Source organism: Myxocyprinus asiaticus, chromosome 25 (genome assembly GCF_019703515.2).
Source record: "Myxocyprinus asiaticus isolate MX2 ecotype Aquarium Trade chromosome 25, UBuf_Myxa_2, whole genome shotgun sequence".
In the NCBI taxonomy this organism is placed as follows: domain Eukaryota; kingdom Metazoa; phylum Chordata; class Actinopteri; order Cypriniformes; family Catostomidae; genus Myxocyprinus; species Myxocyprinus asiaticus.
In genome coordinates, this window is record NC_059368.1 from 9,546,330 (window position 1) to 9,568,393 (window position 22,064).

General features: G+C 38.3%; 1 protein-coding gene across 1 annotated transcript in view; it reads left to right on the forward strand.

Annotated features, from left to right (window-relative positions):
- Positions 1–753: 753 nt before the first annotated feature.
- Positions 754–22,064, forward strand: part of LOC127416076 (sodium/potassium-transporting ATPase subunit beta-1-interacting protein 2-like) — a 271,196-nt gene continuing 249,885 nt past the window's right edge. Inside the window, exon 1 of the mRNA XM_051655196.1 lies at positions 754–1,687. Within this exon, the coding sequence (XP_051511156.1) occupies positions 1,634–1,687 (54 nt within the window). The 5' untranslated portion in view covers positions 754–1,633. The remainder of the gene's footprint in view (positions 1,688–22,064) is intronic.

The window sequence follows — 22,064 nt, forward strand, 5'->3', positions numbered from 1 at the left end:
AAGAGAATTGTGACAAATGGTGACTAAAGGCTAATGGTGAACATTCTGCCTAACATCTCCCTGTTATAAATGTTGAGGGTGCGTAAATGTTGACAGAATTTTTATTTTTGGGTGAACTCTCTTTAGCTAAACAAATATAGTAGAATGTTGTTTACTATACAAGCAAGTACACTGATATGTTTAACAGTTTATAAGTGAAAGTGTATTGCATAGTACATAATGTGGTAATGTAGTTAGTGGGTGTCAACCAAACAGACAGATTTACTTTTATGCAAAGCAACTTAGAATGCATTCAGTGTATACATTTTATCAGTTTGTGTGTTCCCTGGAAATCAAACCCATGATCTTGGGGTTGCAAGCACCATGCTCTACCAGCTGAGCTACAGGAACACTAGATAGATAGATAGATAGATAGATGTAAAACAAACATGTAAAAAAAAAAAAACTGTAGTAATTGGAAGATTACAAAACGAATTATTATATTACAAACAATTACATTTTTTAAAACATTGGGGGCTGTTTATAATCAGACCTCAAAGACACCCATGAGGGCAAATGAATTCGTAATGAAGCAATGGGAAAAGCCTTGATTATACTATTTGCATCTTGCCGAGTGACCAGTTCCACCCCCCAACACACACACACACACACACACACACACACACACACACACACACACACACACACACACACACCCCAAATTGTCATCATTTCCATATCGTGTTGCTCTCACGCCCACTGAGAGAGGGAACAGAGAGGTAATCCGGTGCATTGAGGGATGTCCAGCTCCTCATCTGCGCTCTGTACAGCATCAGCACCAGGCTCTGCTTGAGGAAGACACAGAGTCGCATCCCCCGCTGAGAGCAACGCCGCGTGCAGCTCATTCAATCTGGAGCGTCAGATGGTCGAGCTGGATGAGCCTCGTCTTTGTCCCTCTCCTTTCCCGGACTGTGCGAGTTAACGCAGGAACGGAGCATAAGTAGTTCAAGGACCCCAGAAGACACATTTCATCTTTACTGATTACAGGCTTATTGATCTCGAGCACTTGGATTATTGTCCTCATTTCACCGTTCCCGTGGATTGCACGCGCGTGAAGTAGACGAGCGCGCGAAAGAACTCAGCTGTTTCGGGAGAAGAAAGCGGGTCGTTGCTGTTTGAAATGTGTTAATTCGGGTCCTTTCTTACGAGGGAGGAGCAATGAGCGCGAAAACAACACTGGGTCGCTTTGTTTCTAACACACGGACCGGTGGAAGATCAGATTGACATGTCGCGCGCTTCTGGATTTGGAGATATCATGCTATGATTTTATTCTGTCCTGCGTCGCGCTCACCATTATTCCTCCTGCGCTGTCTTTCTAACTAACTTAGAGAAGTGTTGTCCTGGGTTGACTGCATTATATATTCATTTCACTTTCCTAACAAACACATTTATGCTGTTGTTTTCGGATCTTCTTCATGTACGGTGGAGCGTTTGGGATGCTTTCACTTGAAGGGCGTATTTAATTAGCTTCTAGCGCCTTTGCAGTGAAGAAACACCCTTTAAGCGTGTTAGATCGTCTCTTTGTCCCGGCATCTGGGCATCTTTGGGGAGGTACAACGACCCACGTGGAAACACGGACTCCAAGGAGGGCAAGATGGGCTGTTGCAGTGGTCGATGTACGCTGGCCTTTATATGTGGCATGCAGTTGGTAAGTGTTGGCACTTATTAATCACCCAAAATCTGATACTTCTATCTTAAAGGGATAGTTCACCCAAAAATGAAAATTTGCTCATCATTTACTCACTTTCATGCTGTCCCAGATGTGTATGCCATTCTTTTTTCTACAGAACACAAATTATAATTTTAGAAGAACATCCCAGCTCTGCAGGTCCATATAATGCAAGTGAATGGGTGCCAAAATGTTGACGCTTCAAAAAGCACATAAAGGTAGCCTATCATAAAAGTAATCCATACGACTCCAGTGTTTTAATCCATATCTTCAAAAGTGATATGATAGGTGTGGGTGAGAAACAGATCAATATTTAAGTCCTTTTTTGGTAGAAATGATTTTCCCTGCCCAGTAGGGGGCGATATGTATGAAGAATGTGAATCACTAAAAACACAAGAAGAATGTGTAAGTGAACGTTCACAGTGGAGATTGACTGAAGCTTGCTTCTGAAGGCATTGATTTAAACACTGGAGTTTTATGGATTACTTTTATGCTGATTTATGTGATTTTTGGAGTTTCAAAGTTTTGGCACCCAGTCACTTGCAATGTATGGACCAAAAGAGGTGAACAATTATTCTAAAAATCTTCATTTGTGTTCTGCAGTTGAAAGAAAGTCATACACTTATGGGATGGCATAAGGGTGAGTAAATGATGAGAGAATTTTTATTTTTGGGTGAACTATCCCTTTAAGTGACTTACTGAACACAAATTAAAGGGACAGCACCCCTGGAGTGGATTTGAACCAACAACCTTTTGGGTTACCAGCCTATGTCTTTAATAGCACCTCCATTTATTACAGCAACTGAATTGATGTACAGAGACAGTTTTGTGCTACAGGGTACAAAGGTGATAGTTTATGGATCACCCCTTGCACAGTTAGAACCTACAACCTTTTGGTTACCAGCCCAGATTGTTAACAACTAGGCTACATAAGCTTCACTCATTATGGAAGCTAAATTGTTGGTCGCTGAACACTTGTGCCCAGCCATATTAGGGGACTTACAGTTGTGGCTGTATAGAACACCAATTAAATGGACAACACCCCTTGAGTGGGTTTGAACCAACAACCTTTCGGATTACCAGTCTAGGTCTTTAATAGCACCTCCATCTATTACAGCAGCAGAATTAATGAACAGGGACCTGTGTCCCTAGGTACAATGGTGATAGTTAATGGATCAACCCTTGCAGGGTTAGAACCTTCAACCTTTTGGTTATCAGCCCAGATCATTAACTACTAGGCTACACCACCTAATGTGCAGCTAAATTGGTGACTGTTGGACACTTGTGCCCAGCGCAGCCATATAAAGGGACTTCCAGTTGAGGCATTAGGTTGGGTTGAGTCCCTTCTAATTGTGCAGAAAACTCTGAATTATTATCTCCCAGAAGTGAATACAAAGAATCCTGCGACCCAAGATCTAAAGAACCCAAGTGTCCACCTGACAAGTGATCAGTGATACGGCACTAAGATATGGCCATGAGTAATCATAGTGGAAATAATGTCGGGCTTTATGTGGAAACCATGCCTCTTTATATTACACTGGAGGGATGATGGGGCTCATGAAGACAGGGCTTGTGTCATTAGACTGGGGCCTCTTCTGTTTATGCTTACCTTGCCTCTACCACTAGTTCTGACAGCCAATTAGGAGGTTTAAGTTAAAGAAGCAAAGCCAAGTCTTACTGACCTAATAAAGCAGATGGAATTTAAAGAAAATTAGTGCTTCTACTAGTGATTGAGGTGTGTTGGTTAAACATCTATTTTTTTAACAAATAGAATGCTGATTACTTGTACCCAGGCTTGATCTGTTTTCTAATCTAGTCCTTGTCTCAGATAAGATGATTAGAGTCTTGTGTTCTTACTCTGACATGGTTGCCTGTATGAATTAACAGTATTGATGGAGTTATTGCACTCTACTCTGACTGTCTCTGTGACACCTTTTTGAATCACCCTTTCAGTTACCGTAATAGTTAGTGGACAGCTACAGATTTGCCATGCCAACCAGCTGACATTGTGAATCAGGCATGCGTGATAGATCACATGACAACTGGCAAGCACAGCTACACTACTCCAAATGGACTTTTGTGGGTTAATGTATCATGCAGTTCATTAACCCGAAGATTCAGTTGTAGTGTGTAATGTCACGTGTGATGTCACTCCCTGGGGCCGGTTGCACCAGCTATACGTAACTTACAGCTTAGCCTAGTTGTGGCGTAAATGGGCACTAAGTCACAATTTACACACTACTAAATATTTTAGCATTGCACCATTATACTTAGGTAGGACGTAACCCTACGTATAAACTAAATATTTACGGAAGACTCCGACCAGGAGTAATGGATGGAATAAAAAAGCAGACTGATATTTTATGACATCAATGAGCTCATGTTTTGCGTGACATGCATCAATCATTTCGACATACATTATGATGTAGACATTTACACTCGTTTACATTTACGAGAGAGAAAAAAAACTTACTTTTAAGCGGCTCTTCAGCATGAAACCAATCTAATGGTGCAGTATTCAGGATGCGTCGCTCGGTGTCAAGTTTCAACACATTCAAAATATATATATGATATTAAAATGAATAAATGTCTATTTTTCCAGCTTGTTGTATTAGTATTTATTTATCACCCCTATATATTGTTATTTACACAGGGCAAATATACTATTTATCAAATCTACTTTTATTAAGTGTCATATTTTAATGGGGATATAATTTATTACAGCTGACAGTTACGTGAGCAAACAAGGTTTGAACATCAACTGTAACAAGTTCACGGCTGTTTTAACATTTCTGTATACAAATTTCAAGGCTACTTATTGGATAAATACAGGTAAACGTCATATTATGCGACTACGCATTACTTTACGGAGAGCTTACGAACTACTAGTTAAGTCTTGCCTTAATAACAGGTGGTGCAACCAAATTAAGCACTGACTTAGTTACAAACTAACTAGTAGTTACTAAGCCCTTAGTGTGAACTTTACGTCCCAATTTACACGAGACCTTATGCACAGCTGGTGCAGCCCTACCCTGGTGTCTATTAGTCAGATCTTACTTTTAAGTAGAAACTGGTCTTTGAGCAAGATGATGTCATGAGCGAGTAATTTGAGCAGGATGATGTCATATGGGAGCAAGTTTGTGCAGTAGTATCAATGGATGCAAGATAGCAACAGTAATACTCCTGGTGTATGTAACTTCTAAGTCAAATAATTTTCTTACAGTGCAGGCTTTCTTTTATGTAATTGCGAATTCAGGTGGATTTGTGTTGTGTTTGATGAAAAGAGTTTGAAGGGAGTTTTTTTTTTGTTTTGTTTTTTGCCTTGGTGCAGTGATCTGTGACCAATAGGCTCATTCTCTGTCTCTCTAACTTTCTTTTGCCCTCTGTGTTTCTCTGACCTTTCCCAATCCCCCCATGTTTAACTATTCCCAGGCACAGGTCATTTTGAGCACAACTCAGATGCCTCCAATGGTTAGGGAATGCATCATGAGGGGCCGTTCACATCGGACATGTTTAAAAAAAAAAAAAAAAAAAAAAAAAAAACAGCGCTACATCTCGAGATAGTTTTGGATAAGTTGAAGTTATTTTTAACTTGAGATGCCATCTAAAAAAATTTGCTGCTCCTGCGAGAGATGCTGAAAAACAGAGAGATGCAGCGCTGTTTTGAGTGCGTTAATATGCTGTCAATTTAAATGTGAAATTTATTATTTTTATGATGGTAAAATATTTCTTTATCCCAGCTTAAAATGCAGAGTAAGTTGATTTTCATTAAAAGTGTAAACACTGTTTCTTTGTGGCACTTTCAAAACAATGCTCTGTTTGTTCGAGCAGCCAGACACAGCAGCTGGCTCAACCAATGGCATGAGTTTGTTCAGTGCTCTAAATAACCATATTCAGAATATTTAATATAATATTTAATGCAAAAAATGAGAGGAATAAGCCTATTTCTGTGAAAGAACCCTGTTGTCCCTGCATTTATAACATGAATATTTTTCAGATGAAAATTAGAGGGGAATTAAGTCCTTTGTCACCACGAAAGTTCATTTCTGAACCACAAAAACAAAACAGAATTGTACACTCTAATAGATGTAACAGAAAAAAGTCTTGCACTTTTTCCATGAATGTTTATTTCCAATTATACTAGAACACTGTATACTCATGCAGGTGCCCAAGTTATAATATGACATGTTTTAGAGCTTCAGTTACTAAAATGAATTGATCTTTACAATTTGCAAATTAAATTTCTAAGAGAACAATGTGCAAGAGCGGCCCTGTGAGTGCATTAGTCATCCATTCTGTCCCAATGATGTAAGCCACTCTTTTCACATTATGGCATGAGTTAAATGAAAAGTTTGTTAACCTTTTCTTCTGTAGGAATGGCAGGCAGACCAGTCTTTATTGCCTAAGGCTATAATACAGATAAAATGTCCATAGTTAAAGCTTTTATGAGAGTTTTCTCTCTGGCTGTTTTTGTGTCTGGTGAGTATAAATGCCTGTGGTCCAACAGACTGGCCTGGAGGCCCAGCATTGTGAAGATGTAAGCAATGAAAGGAATATTGTGTACTCAAGGGATGTGTTCATAGAGACTATTCAAAGATGTATTAAAGAAAGGACAGCCGTTAAATTTGTTTGACTGTATTATGGTAAATGAAGAGCTTGAAAACTAAAACTAAATCAAAGCAAAATGTCCCCTTTGTTACAACCCCAATTCCAAAAATGTTGGGACAGTATGAAAATGCTAATAAAAACAAAAAGTAGTCATTTGTAAATTATATTCACCCTTATAAACACTACAGCTACACATTATATGATGTTTTACCCTGTGAATTTCATTGTTTTTTTATGTACAGTAATTTCAAATCAGATGATTGCAACACACTCCAAAAAAGTTGAGACAGGGGCAGTTTAAGACTATAACAATTTGACGAGTTGAAATAACAAGGCAATGTGAAACAGGAGATGTTAAACAGGTGAGGCAATCATGTCATAGTATATAAGGAGCCTCCAAAAACAGCCTAGTCCTTCAAGAGCAAGGATCATTCGAGACTTGTCAATTTGCCAACAGATGCTTCAGCTCTTTGAGAACAATGTTCCCCAAAGACAAATTGGAAGGATTTTGGGCATTTCACCCTCTACAGTGTACAATATAGTTAAAAGATTCAAGGAATCTGGTCAAATCTCGGTGCGTGAAGGGCAAGACGAAAACCGCTTCTGAATGCGCATGATCTCTGATCCCTCAGACATCACTGTCTTAAAAAACATCATTCATCTGTAATGGATATCATGAACATGGGCTTGGGATTACTTAAGTAAACCTTTGTTAGTCAACACCACTCGCCGCAGCACCCACAGATGTAAATTAAGACTTTACTATGCAAAGCAGAAGCCCTACATCAACACTGTCCAGAAGCGGTGCCCATTTCTCTGGGCTCGGTCTCATTTTAGATGGAAAGTAGAACAGTGGAACCGTTTTTTTTGGTCCGATGAGTCCACATTTCAAATAGATTTTGAAAAACACAGCCATTGTGTTCTCTGTGCCAAAGAGGAAAAGGACCATCCAATCTGTTATCAGCATCAGGTCCAAAAGCCAGTGTCTGGATGGGCCAGGGGTGTGTCAGTGCCCATGGCATGGGTAACTCGCACATCTGTGAGGGCACCATTAATGCAGACAGATATGTAAAAATTTTGGAGCAGCATATACTGCCATCCAGCACCGTCTTTTCCAGGGACCTCCCGGCATTTTCAGCAGGACAACTTCAAACCACATACTGGCTCAAAAAGCAGAGAGTGTGTGTGCTAGATTGGCCTGCCTGCAGTCCTGACCATCTCCAATTGAGAATGTGTGGTGCATTAAGAAGTGCACAATATGGCAATGAAGACCCCATACAGTTGTGCAGCTGAAGACCTGCATAATGGATGAATGGGGGAAAATTCCACTTTTTAAATTTAACAAACTTGTGTCTTCAGTGCCTAAATACTTAATAAGTGTTATTAGAAGAAATGGTGATGTTTCACAGTGGTAAACACTCGACTGTCCCACATTTTTTGGAGTGTGTTGCAATCATCTCATTTGAAATGACTGTACATAAAAAATAAAAATAAAATTCTCAAGGTAAAACATCATATAATGTTTAGTTGTAGTGATTTCAATATAGCAAAGGGTGAATATAATTTACAAATCACTCCTTTTTATTTTTATTAGCATTTTTCATTCTGTCCCAACTTTTTTGGAATTGGGGATGTACTATACGTTACTATACCAAAATGTTTGCAAAAATGATTTTTACATGGTCAGTTTTACACATTGCAGCATTTCCCTGTTGAAATGGCGCTAAAACAACAGTTAGCCTACTTTATTCCCTTTTAAACAAATTCCGAATAAAATGGCAGATTATAAATTCACAAACATTTTGTGCCCTGTTCCTCACACAGTGCTGTCTTATGACATCAAGACACTTGTACTGTAGTGCGTGACTTGTGATGCATTTTAACATTAACATTATCAACTAAATTTCTAAGCTTGTTCACGTGTGATCAAAAAATCAGCCGATAGAGCATTGCACTTGTGATGACGTGGTTGCATCAGCAAGTGGGTTTTTATCTCACACTTGCTTTTTCTGACACTATCGTTTAGGTTTAAAGAACAGGGTAATGGACGATTCTGGGGTCCATGGCATTGAAAAGATATTCAAGAATTTAGTTTTAGAGAGTAAGTTTGTTTAACAAGTAGCAAGTGTATCTTTAATGGAGTTTTAAAACAAAGTTCGGGAGGAGCAAGGTCATTTAATCCGACCAATCACATCACCAGAGTAAACGTATATAAACAGCCACTTACCTCTACATGGCGTTGAGTCTTCTGGCATCCCTCCACCTCCCCTTTCTCCTCCTATCTATTTACTAATAACTAATCTAAGTCCAGCGGGGTATTCAAGCTCAGGTCAAGCCTCGAGCCCTTCTCCCAGGACAGCAAGCCACACACATTTACACTATCCTCTAAGCAGGATTACATTAACTTGCGAACTACTGAATTACCTTTTGTGGAGATGACCACTTTGTTGCATGCCGATTCATTGTTGTAGTAGCACTGATTTGAGATTATCTGCCTCTATATGCCCTTATACCAACTACAGACATTTTACAAGTCGGTCTTAGTGTTTTTTTTTTTTTCTTAAGTGGGTGGTTCTTGGACAGAATTAGCAACAATATGAAGTAGATTTTATGCTGTTCTTCAATATTCTGACTCGCAAGATTACTGTCCTCTTGGAGTGGGACTATTGACCTACTGTGGTGCAGCATGCAGCCCTTGACATCTATAGCAGAGATAAAGGTAACAGGATCTGAATGTTCTGCATCTTTTCATTTATGTTGAAGATGAGACTTTGTAGCCTGCATTATTATAAGTGCTTTCTTTTCTAGGTTCTTTCCTTCAACTATAACAAAGGCTGAGTATTTCTCAGCTCTTTTAGATGCCATAGCCAAGAGTCAGTTTGAATTCAGTCATCAATACTGTGAATCTAAACCTATTATTTTGTTACCTGATAGTAAAGTATTTGTCAGACAACTTTAGTATCTGAGAGAAGTATACACTGATGGTTTAATAAATGTTATGCTTTAGCCATTTCAAATGCATTTATGAAATTAAATTCAGTTGATGTTGTTCATCTTTCGGTTTTGCTGCTTATATCAAATTTTTCTGATTTGCCTACTGCCATTTATTTCGCAACTTGTGCTGTCATAGGAAACAAATCGTTCTTAACCGCTAATGCATGTTTACCCAAATAAACTCAAGATTGATTGTAAACTCTTGTGTTGCCTCAAGGTTAAAATTAGAACTGGAGTAAATTGAAAAAAGAAAATACATTTTCCGTTATTGGATTGTGTTCTCAGAATAACAGCTGGGAACAGATTGCCTAGAGACTGACAGCCATCAGTTGTTCCTGAGGATATAGACTGTGTTTATATCTACACTCACCTTAAATATTCTGCACCTGGCTAGACAGTTTTCTATAATTGCTTTGTTTTCTAATGGGTATGGATGATTCTGTCATTCTTTTTCCCCTCTTGGAATGGTACAAAGACAAAGATTTCATTGTTGTTTCCTTCTTCGTAATCAGTTGCATGCAAAAGAAAGGCTTGTGCACTTGACATTAATTACTCTACCAAATGGAGGTGATTTGCCAAACATAGAATTTTTCAGGTTAATGCACTGTATTATATTGGATTGACCATGTTCATCCATAAATCATATGGGTTTGGAACTGAATGAGGTTGAATGAATGATGACAGAATTGTATTTTAAGGTGAACTATCCCTTTAATAGGTTCACATATTCAACAATAAAGAATTGTAGACAGACAACCAAAGCACGGTGTCACTGTGACTCAGTGTAGTATGAGTGACAGAGACCTGCACAGAAAAGCAACCTCTCAGGAGAAAGAAGTCCTATATTTGGCAAGTGAATTAAATTGCTTCCCTTCACCACAATCCAAATCTAAAAAGGCAGAAAGATATAATGGCTCTCCAAATGTTATAAATCATTCGCAGCTTAACAAAACCAATAAACACAAATGCTGCAATGGTGTGGTGAGAATAAGGGTTTGCTGCAGGACATTTTTCCTTCCTTCGGCATTAAATTAACCTTTCTTCGCCGCCCCTGGATGCCTCTTCCATAGTTCTGAGATTTCAGAACACAAAAGGTTGCAGCAATGATACCTGTGCTATATCACACATTATTCACCAGATTCCTGTTTGACTGAAGTGAGCAGTACACATTAGCGGGAATGTCTCCTAGCAACAACAGGTATAAATGTTGAAATGTTGCCCGGTAGCTGAACATGGAGGATTTGGAACCTCTACAGTCGCCCTTTTGACCCTTCAAAGCCCAGAACAATACACATAAGAAGTTCATTATGTGTATCAATAATGCCTTTTGGCTTGTGTTGTTTTCTGAAGCTATTTGATTTGCATTTACATTGCATTGCATGTTCTCAGAAAATGCTTTCCAACCAAAGCTCACGATAAAGTGCACAACTCACATTAATGCCCATTACCAAGACATATAGCTGAGAATACAAATGCAGTTTTGAGAAAAAACTAAATCTTGGCATTGGATCAGAAAGCCGAAGATTATAAATTAAAAAGAAAGAGAGGGCCTCACAAACAGCTAACTTAACAAGTTTTAATGGATGCTGCCTCAGTTTCAACCTCAAAATACTATTGTTTTCAAGCTGTGTAGTCAGTTTCATTAATTACATCATTAGATTCACAGCCTATCGATTTTCTGCTTGCCTGTCATTGCTACTGCCATTCTTGTTAAAACCATCAAATTATTCAACACCACGGTGCGCGTCTGAGTTATATGCAGTATTCGTATCCAGCCACTTTGTGAAAGTTGTTTTACGCTAAAGTTAACTCAGTTTTCCTCTGGAAATGAAGGCATCATTTTTAGGGTGTTGGCTGTATTTCAGCACACTTTGTTAGAATGTATTTCCAAACGCTGTTGCCTGTAGTTTATGATCTTATAATAAACAGTTCCTAGTGTTATTGTCTAGAAATATGAATACCCATAAAGATCTTTTATCACATGTCTGATAAATCCTCTGCGTTGTTGCCATAGCAGAAGCGTATTTACCTCCGACTGCAGCGGTAGAGGATGGTTTCTCATGGGAATACAGACAAAAGTGCTTATGTGCTTTGGCAGAACGAAATGAGGATGGGCAGTAGAATTGACTGTGAATAAAACGTGAAACCAAGCCTCTTTTACTACATCAGTTTGTCTGTGTGTGTGTATGTATGTGTGCAAGCATACATTAAATGAGAAACAGAATGGTTGAAGCACTAACTGAGATTGTTCAACTGGTTTTTACAGTCCAAATGCTCTCCCAATCACAGCTTTAGCTTGTTAGATGTACATACTCTCTCTCTCTCTCTCTCTCTCTCTCTCTCTCTCTCTCTCTCTCTCTCTCTCTCTCTCTCTCATATATATATATACACACACTACCGGTCAAAAGTTTTGAAACACTTGACTGAAATGTTTCTCATGATCTTAAAAATCTTTTGATCTGAAGACCTATGCTTAAATGTTTGACAAAAATATAATTGTGCCACCATATTAATTTATTTCATTATAAAACTACAATTTAATAATAAAAAAATAAAAGAAAAGTTTTTGAAATTGATGACTTAGATCAAATAATAAAGAAAAGCAGCCAATAATTGCCCAACATAGATGGGAACTCCTTCAATACTGTTTAAAAAGCATCCCAGGGTGATACCTCAAGAAGTTGGTTGAGAAAATGTCAAGAGTACATATCTGCAAATTCTAGGCAAAGGGTGACTACTTTGAAGATGCTAAAATATAACACAGTTTTGATTTATTTTGGATTTTGTTTAGTCACAACATAATTCCCATAGTTCCATTTGTTATTCCATAGTTTTTATGACTTTACTATTATTCTAAAATGTGAAAATTGAATGATTTATTTCAGCTTTTATTTCTTTCATCACATTCCCAGTGGGTCATAAGTTTACATACACTTTGTTAGTATTTGGTAGCATTGCCTTTAAATTGTTTGTACTTGGTTCAAAACGTTTTGGCTAGCCTTCCACAAGCTTCTCACAATAAGTTGCTGGAATTTTGGCCCATTCCTCCAGACAGAACTGGTGTAACTGAGTCAGGTTTGTAGGTCTCCTTGCTCACACTTGCTTTTTCAGTTCTGCCCACAAATTGTCTGTCAGATTGAGGTCAGGGCTTTGTGATGGCCACTCCAATACCTTGACTTTGTTGTCCTTAAGCCATTTTTCCACAACTTTGGAGGTATGCTTGGGGTCATTGTCCATTTGGAAGACCCATTTGCGACCGAGCTTTAACTTCCTGGCTGATGTCTTGAGATGTTGCTTCAATATATCCACATAATTTTCCTTCCTCATGATGCCATCGATTTTGTGAAGTGCACCAGTCCCTGCTGCAGCAAAGCACTGCCACAACATGATACTGCCACCCCCATGCTTCACGGTTGGGATGGTGTTCTTCGGATTGCAAGCCTCACCCTTTTTCCTCCAAACATAATGATGGTCATTATGGCCAAACAGTTTGATTTTTGTCCCCATGTTCACTTGCAAACTGTAGTCTGGCTTTTTTATGGCGGTTTTGGAGCAATGGCTTCTTCATTGCTGAGCAGCCTTTCAGTTTATGTCGATATAGGACTCGTTTTACTGTGGATATAGATACTTGTCTACCTGTTTCCTCCAGCATCTTCACAAGGTATTTTGCTGTTGTTCTGGGGTTGATTTGCACTTCTCGCATTAAACTACATTCATCTCTAGAAGACAGAAAATCTAACATTTAATTGAAGTAAACTAATTGAAAGTTAAATATATTAATTTCATAATTAAATATTTTTCTCCAAAATATGTTTGCCACAATTATTGGCACCCCTGAAGCATATTACCATTCTTATTTTACATTATTAGGACACCTGGGTGACAAGGAACATGAAATTGTTCAGCCATGACTTCCTGTTTCACATGGGTGTAAATATGAGGTAACACACAGGCCAAATTCTCTTAGTCATCCATCACAATGGGTAAGACCAAAGAATAAAGTTATGATGTGCAGCAAAAGGTTTTTGAGCTTCACAAAATGTGAAGTGACTATAAGAAAATAGCTAAAGTATTGAAAATACCCATTTCCACCATCATGTCAATAATAAAGAAGTGCCAGTCAACTGGAGATGTTACGAATCGGCCTGAAAGAGGATGTGTGTCTATATTGTCTCCACGCATGATGAGGAGGATGGTTCGAGTGGCCAAAAATTCTCCAAGGATTACAGCAGGAGAATTGCAGGAATTAGTTGGGTCTTTGGGTCAGAAAGTCTCCAAAACTACAGTACAATCAGACATCACCTACTTCACAACAAGTTGTTGGGGAGGGTTTCAAGAAAAAAGACTCTGCTCTTATCCAACAACAAACTCAAGTGTCTTCAGTTTGCCAGACACTACTGGAACTTCAAAATGGACCGGGTTCTATGGTCAGACGAAACAAAAATAGATTGTTTTGGCAGTAAACACCAGAGATTAGTTTGGCGCACACAGAGAGGTAGCCATATGGAAAAGTACCTCATGCCTACAGTTAAATGTGGTGGTGGATCTTTAATGTTGTGGGTCTGTTTTGATGCCAGAGGTCCTGGACATCTTGTTCGGATACATGGCATCATGTACTCTATCAAATACCAACAGATAAAAAAATCATAACCTGATTGCCTCTGCCAGAAAATGCTGTGGCAGCTTAAAATGGGCTATGGTTGGATATTCCATCAGGACAGTGGTCCAAAACACACATCAAAATCAACACAAAAATAGTTCACTGATCACAAAATCAAAGTCCTGCCAAGGCAATCCCAGTCCCCTGACCTGAATCCCATAGAAAACCTGTGTGGTGAACTGAAGAGGAGAATCCACCAGAATGGACCTCTGAATTTGAAGGATCTGGAGAGATTCTGTATGGTGGTATGTTCTCAGATCCCTTGCCATGTGTTCTCCAAACTCATTAGGCATTATAGGAGAAGACTCAGAGCTGTTATCTTGGCAAAGGAAGTTGCACAAAGTATTGAATAAATGGGTGCCAATAATTGTGCCACACATATATTTGACAAAACTATTTGTTTTTTGATAAAACTTGTGTTGTGTTTGGAATTGTTTAATATCTATTTGAGAATAGATTTTTGTGAATATTTTGAATGAAAGACCAAAAGAATAAACAATAAGGATATATTTTTCACAGCTTTCTGTTCTCATATTTGCCAAGGGGGCCAATATGTTTGGCCACCACTGTATCTGTGTTACTGTAGACTTTGTCAGGTCGAACCGATCTGGCCATTTTCTGTGGACCTCTCTCATCAACAAGGCATTTCCATCCACAGAACTGCCCCTCACTGGATGTTTTTTGATTGTGGAGTAAATTCTAGAGACTGTTGTGTGTAAAAATCCCAGAAGATCAGCAGTTACAGAAATACTCAAACCAGCCCATCTGGCACCAACAATCATGGCACGATCCAAATCATTGAGATCACATTTTTTTACCCATTCCGATGGTTGATATGAACATTAACTGAAGCTTCAGACCTGTATCTGCATGATTTTATGCACTAAAATGTTGCCACACAATTGGCTAATTAGATTATGGCATGGATGATTTTTGGTGCCAGACGGGCTGGTTTGAGTATTTCTGTAACTGCTGATCTCCTAGGTTTCTCACACTCAACAGTCTCTAGAATTTACTCAGAATGGTGCAAGAAATAAAAAACATCCAGTGAGGGGCAGCTCTGCGGATGGAAATGCCATGTTGATGAGAGAGGTCAGCAGAGAATGGCCAGACTGGTTCGAACTGACAGAGTCTACTGTAACTCAGATAACTGCTCTGTACAATTGTGGTGAGAAGAATAGCATCTCAGAATGCTATTCTGAGATGCAGGTTGATGCTGTTTTGGTGGCACAAGGGGGACCTACACAATATTAGGCAGGTGGTTTTAATGTTGTGGCTGATCGGTGTGTGTATATATATATATATATATATATATATATATATATATATATATTTAGCTCTGGAAAAAATTAAGAGACCACTGCAAATATATCAGTTTCTCTGGATTTACTATTTATAGGTATGTTTTTGAGTAAAATTAAAATTTTTGTTTTATTCTATAAAGTTCTGACCACATTTCTCCCAAATTCCAAGCATTTATTTGCAGAAAATGACAACTGGTCAAAATAACAAAAAAGATGCAGTGTTTTCAGACCTCGAATAATGCAAAGAAAACAAGTTCATATTCAAACAACACAATACTAATGTTTTAACTTAGGAAGAGTTCAGAAATCAATATTTGGTGGAATAACTCTGATTTTCAATCACAGCTTTCATGTGTCTTTGCGTGCTCTCTACCAGTCTTTCAAATTGCTGTTGGGTGACTTTATGCCACTCCTGATGCAAAAATTCAAGCAGCTAGGCTTTGTTTGATTGCTTGTGGCCATCCATCTTCCTCTTGATCACATTCCATAGGTTTTCAATGGGGTTCAGGTCTGGAGATTGTGCTGGCCATGACAGGGTCTTGATCCAGTGGTCCTCCATCCACACCTTGTATGACCTGGCTTTGTGACATGGAGCATTGTCCTGCTGGAAAACCAATCCTCAGAGTTTGGAAACATTGTCAGAGCAGAAGGAAGCAAGTTTTCTTCCAGGATAACCTTGTACATGTCTTGATTCATGCATCCTTCACAAAGAATAATCTGCCTGATTTCAGCCTTGCTGAAGCACCTCCAGATCATCACCGACTTACAATAAGATTGCATTTGTTAACATTAGTTAATGCCTTAGTTAACATTAGTTAATGCATTCGTTAGCATGAACTAACAATGAACAACACTTATTTACAGCATTTACTAATCTTGGTTAAAGGTGTAATATGTAAAATTTTTCATGTAATATTCGCCTTTTTTTGCCAATGTGTGAATGGCTTGTAATGCAACTTAAAAAATGAGCCCTTCCCGGACTTTTTCATGATTTTCATGTGAAGGGAGCGGGTCGCTTTTGCCGGGAAAATCCAAAGGATGTGACGTTTATGCATGCTCCCGAGAGCCTTTCCTCAGACAGTAGATTCTCTTCCGCTATTCAACAGCGACAACAGTCTGCAACACTAGGTAACATTATCTTAGAGATGGAATCCAGCAAACGGCCGGCTCCCAGCACAACACTGACTCCTACTCACACTCTGAGTAAAAAAACATTTATCTACTAAATCCCGTCTGGCTAAGTGGGAATGTGATCATGGTCGAGCAAAAAACAGAGTGAACATCGGCAGGGCATTTGATTCCTGGAGGGACCTTCATTCGGTTTTGGGGATCAAAACCGACCCTGAATTGGCGTTCTTCTTATTGGACAGGTAAGCTTACATAACTGCAAAGCATGTGAAATATAGTGCCATAAGTATTGATCTGTGTAATTTTAGCTAACTTGATCTTGCCTGCTAACACTGACGAATTGCAAGATTCCTTGCTTTGTAACTTTCAAATAATTTAAACGATCTTCTCTTTATACTAAATTTCAGGTTAATGTCAATGTTAATCTGTAATTATTCAGCAAGGTAAACTACAATAACACATGAAATGAATGCTAGACAATGTTCAAGATAATGCAAAAAGCTCCATACATTAGTGTAACGTAACTTGGTTATACAGAAAATATATACAATCTATTATTATAAAACAACAGTGCATCGATATATCAAAATGACAGTTGTGATGGAATCACATCAGTACTGAATTGTGCCCTGTTCCAGCACTGGAGAGTCAAATCTAATTCTAATATGCAGTCTCAAAGTTTGTAGTAAAACAATCATAACTGTGTAATTTTAATTATCTTACCTCATCTGTTAGCATGATGCTGGTGAATCACGTTCAGCCTCTTTGTACATTACGTCATTGTTTTGGTTGATGCTTGCGTCCCTATGGAGCGTGTGCGCGCTATTAGGAGCAACAGGTAGATGGCTGCAGTTCACTTAGTGGCCACAGGTGTCATTAATAACAAGGGTTTCTGAATCATACATACTGCACCTTTAATGGTAATTAATACATGTACTAACACATTTCTTAACATTAAAAAGATGTATAAGTTATCATTACTTAATGCATTAGCTAACATTAAGTAACAATGAAAAGCACCCTTTACAGCATTTATTAATCTTGGTAATGTTAATTAATACATGTACTAACACATTTCTTGACATTAAGAATCGTTACGGAATAGTCACTCTCCTATGTTCCTGGGTGATATAAATAGTTTTGTGAACCTTGTTGTAAAGTGAAAATCCTTTGATCATCATCAATTAATGCATTACTTATATTTGTTGACCCTTAATTAATGACAAATAATGATAATAAAGTGTTTATTATGCATATTTGCAAACCTTATTGTAAAATGGAAACCATTTGAACATCAATTAATGCTTTACTAATGTTTGTTGACTCTTAATTAATTACAAATAATGATAATGAAGTATTTATTATGCATATTTATTAACCTTATCATAAAGTGGAAACCATTTGAACATCAATGAATACATTACTTATGTTTGTTGACTCCTAATTAATGATAAATAATGATAATAAAGTTTTTACTGTGCATATTTGTGAACCTTATTGCAAAGTGTAACATATTTCAGCATTACCTAATGTGTTACTAATGTTTGTAGGCTCTTTACTTACATTGTTTAACAATAAAAAAAGCATTAGTTGTAGGACATTTATTAGCATTACATAGCAAAGGTAACACATTCATTTTTTTTTGGGGGGGGGGGGGGGGGGGGTTCTCCCCTTCTCCCTTTTCTCCCCAATTTGGCATGCCCAATTCCCAATGCGCTCTAGGTCCTCGTGGTGGCGTGGTGACTCACCTCAATCCGGGTGACGGAGGACAAATCTCAGTTACCTCTGCATCTGAGACTGTCAATCCACGCATCTTATCACCTGGCTTGTTGAGTGCGTTACTGCCGAGACGTAGCACGTGTGGAGGCTTTACGCTTTTGTCCACGGCATCCACGCACAACTCACCATGTACCCCACCGAGAGCGAGAACCACATTATAGCGACCATGAGGAGGTTAACCCAATGTGACCCTACCCACCCTAGCAACCGGGCCAATTGGTTGCTTAGGAAGCCTGACTGGATTCACTTAGCACGCCCTAAATTCGAACTTGCGACTCCAGGTGTGGTAGTCAGCGGCTTTACTTGCTGAGCTACCAAGGCCCCCCGGTAACACATTCATTAAAATATTGAATCACTATCGAATCAACAATCAATACCACATATATAGTTCTGAGATCATTTTTCTGCACTGTGCAGAAGAAAAGTAATAACAAAATTAAAATCTTTAGCAACATACATAATAATGGGAAAACTGTCAAATAAGTTTTACAAGGGAGAACTTTTCCTTAAAAAAATTTAAAGTTTAGTCCTTAATTTGCAACTTTAGCGTTTTTTCCACGTTGGGTCCATTCGTAATTCTTTGAAAAACCTGAATCTGGCAGATTCCCGAAGTGATCATCCAATCAGAGAAGTCAATGCTGAACAGGAGTTTCAGAGGGTCTCCCGTTTCCATGGTAACACTCTTCAGCATTGTGGGTAATGTAGTTGTTCACCATGAATTTGACAGTTTATATTATATGTAAATAATACAATGTACTGTATATTATTAACATTAAACAAGACACATAAATACTGCAAAGATGTGTTATTTTTACATGTTAGTTGACATTAACTAATGCATTGAGTAATGTTAACTTAAACACCTATTACATTTTAAGAAATTTATAATTTTAAGAAATGTATAACACTAAACACTGTAAAGAGGCTTTGTTCCTTGTTAGTTCACATTAACTATATATCTATAAATGAATATAAACCAAGATTAAAAATGTTAGTTAACGTTAGCTAATGCATTAAGTAATGTTAACTTATACATCTTTTTAATGTTAGGAAATTTGTTAGTACATGTATTAATTAACATTACCAAGATTAATATATGCTGTAAATAACTAATGCATTAAATAATGTTAACAAATGCAACCTTTAACAGTGCATTCATAAAGTATTCAGACCCCTTCATTTTTTTTCTTCACATTTTGTTATGTTACAGCCTTATGCTAATATGCTTTAAATTATTTAGTTTTTTTACATCAATCTACACTCCATACCCCATAATGACAAAGCAACAACCAGATTTTTTATAACTTTGCAAATTTATTAAAAATAAAAAACTGAAATATCACATTGACATAAGTATTCAGACCCTTAACTCAGTACTTAGTTGAAGCAGCTTTGGCAGCGATTACAGCCTTAAGTCGTATGATAAGACAAGCTTTGCACACCTGGATTTGGGGATTTCCTGCCATTCTTCTCTGAAGATCTTCTCAAGTTCTGCCAGCTTGGATGGGGATCGTCAGTGGACAGCCATTTTCAGGTCTCTCCAGAGATGTTCGATTGGGTTGAAGTCCGGGCTCTGGCTGGGCCACTCAAGGACATTTACAGAGTTATCCCTAATCCACTCTTGCGTTGTTTTGGCTGTGTGCTTAGGGTCATTGTCCTGTTGGAAGGTGAACCTTCAGCCTAGTCTGAGCTCCTGAGCACTCTGGACCAGGTTTTCATTAAGGATATCTCTGTAGTTTCCTGCGTTCAGCTTTCCTTCAATCCTGACCAGTCCCCCAGTCCCTGCCGCTAAAAAAAAAAATCACGGCATGATGCTACCACCACCATGCTTCACTGTTGGGATGGTATTCCGCAGCTGATGAGCAGTGCCTGGTTTCCTCCAGACATGACGCTTGGAATTAAGGCCAGACAGTTCAATCTTCATATCATCAGATCAGAGAATCTTTTTCTCACAGTCTGAGAGTTCTTTAGGTGCTTTTTGCTAATTCCAAGTGGGCTTTCATGTGTCTTGCACTGAGGAGAGGCTTCCGTCTGGCCACTCTGCCATTATACCCAGATCGATGTGTTGTAGCGAAGTGTTGTAGCGATGGTTGTCCTTTTGTAAGTTTCTCCCATCTCCACACATGATCTCTGGAGCTCAACCAGAGTGAACATCTGGTTCTTGGTCATGTCTCTTACCAAGGCCCTTGCTCAGTTTGGCCGGGCGGCCAGCTCTAGGAAGTGTCCTGGTTGTTCCAAACTTCTTCCATTTAAGAACTATGGAGGCCACTTTGCTCCTGGGAACTTTCAATGCAGCCGAATTATTTTTTTGTAGCTTTCCCCAGATTTGTGCCTCGACACAATCCTGTCTCTGAGCTCTACAGGCAGTTCCTTTGACCTCATGGCTTGGTTTTTGCTCTGATATGCATTTTCAGCTGTGAGACCTTGTATAGACTTGTGTGTGACTTTCCAAATCATGTCCAATCAATTGAATTTGCCACTGGTGGACTCCAATCAAATTGTAGAAACATCTCAAAGATGATCCAGAGAAATGGGATGCACCTGAGCTAAATTTCAAGTGTCATAGCAAAGGGTCTGAATACTTACGTCAATGTGATATTTCAGTTTTTTATTTTTAATAAGTTTGCAAAATTATCAAAAATGTGGTTTTTGCTTTGTTATGATGGGGTATGGAGAGTAGATTGATGTTAAAGTATTTTAGCATAAGGTTGCAACATAACAAAATGTGAAAAAATGAAGAGGTTTGAATACTTTATGAATGCACTGTATAATCTCCTATCCCAACTTAATAATACATTGTAAAACTGTATAAGAAAAAGTGAGATTTACAAACAAAGTACCATATTGTTACCATTTTTGGGTGTTACATGTGTTTTGGACATGTACCATGGTAATACAATGTTTTTTATTTGTTTTTGTTTTTTGTACTGTACTGTGGTAATTTAGTAATATGGCATTTTTAAATACCTTGGAGTACTTTGTAAAAACCATTGTAAATGAAAATGGCAACATTTCAATACCATGTATATACCATTATTGAACCATGATACTGCAGCAGTACTTTTTTTTATAAGGGGATTGTTAGATAATGTATTAACTCTCTTGTTTGAAACATGCTTTCCTGTTATCTAAAAGGCTGTCTCCCTAGAACATATTGTTACAAAGAAAGCTTTTAGGATGAGTGCTTTTTGATGCCAGTCAAATCATAAATATTTAAGGAAGTTGAAATCTAGGTTTAACGTTTCTTTGTTTGCGCTTGCATTCAATGTATATGTAGGCCAATGAGTATTCAGTCCTTCTCATTTGCTGTAGAATAATTTTGGTTGCATAGCTTTACTATTATTGCTTGCATTGCAAGCAACTGCAGTTGTAATATGAATCACATCTTGTAACCCAATCCTCGGATAGCCACAATGACAACAGTTGCTTTAAAAGACATGTCAACATATCCAAGGAAAACAACCATACACACACACTTCAATAACTTATAATGTGTAATGTCTCCGAGCTGACTGCCTGCAAATGTTACAATAATTTACGATCAATACTTAGGAGTGAGATTGGTCTTTATTTTCCATAAAGTGTTTTATGGGTGCCTGGAATGGCATTTTAGCAGGGTTCACACTTTAGGATGGCACTTAGCCTGATTACAGTTGTGCCTCTGCATATTTTAAAATGATAAGAGATTTTTCTTACACTGCGATGGCATACCTGGTCAAGGACGGCTCCATGTGTAACATTGCTGGGGGCTGCAGGACCTGCCAGAGCCGTTGCAATGTGTGATGTGTCATTATGGTGAGGTTCAGATGCAGAGCTGCTCTCTCTGATGAGGTGGGCTGTTCGGCATCTGTTCAGGTCAGCCAAGCATCTGCAGGTGTAAAAG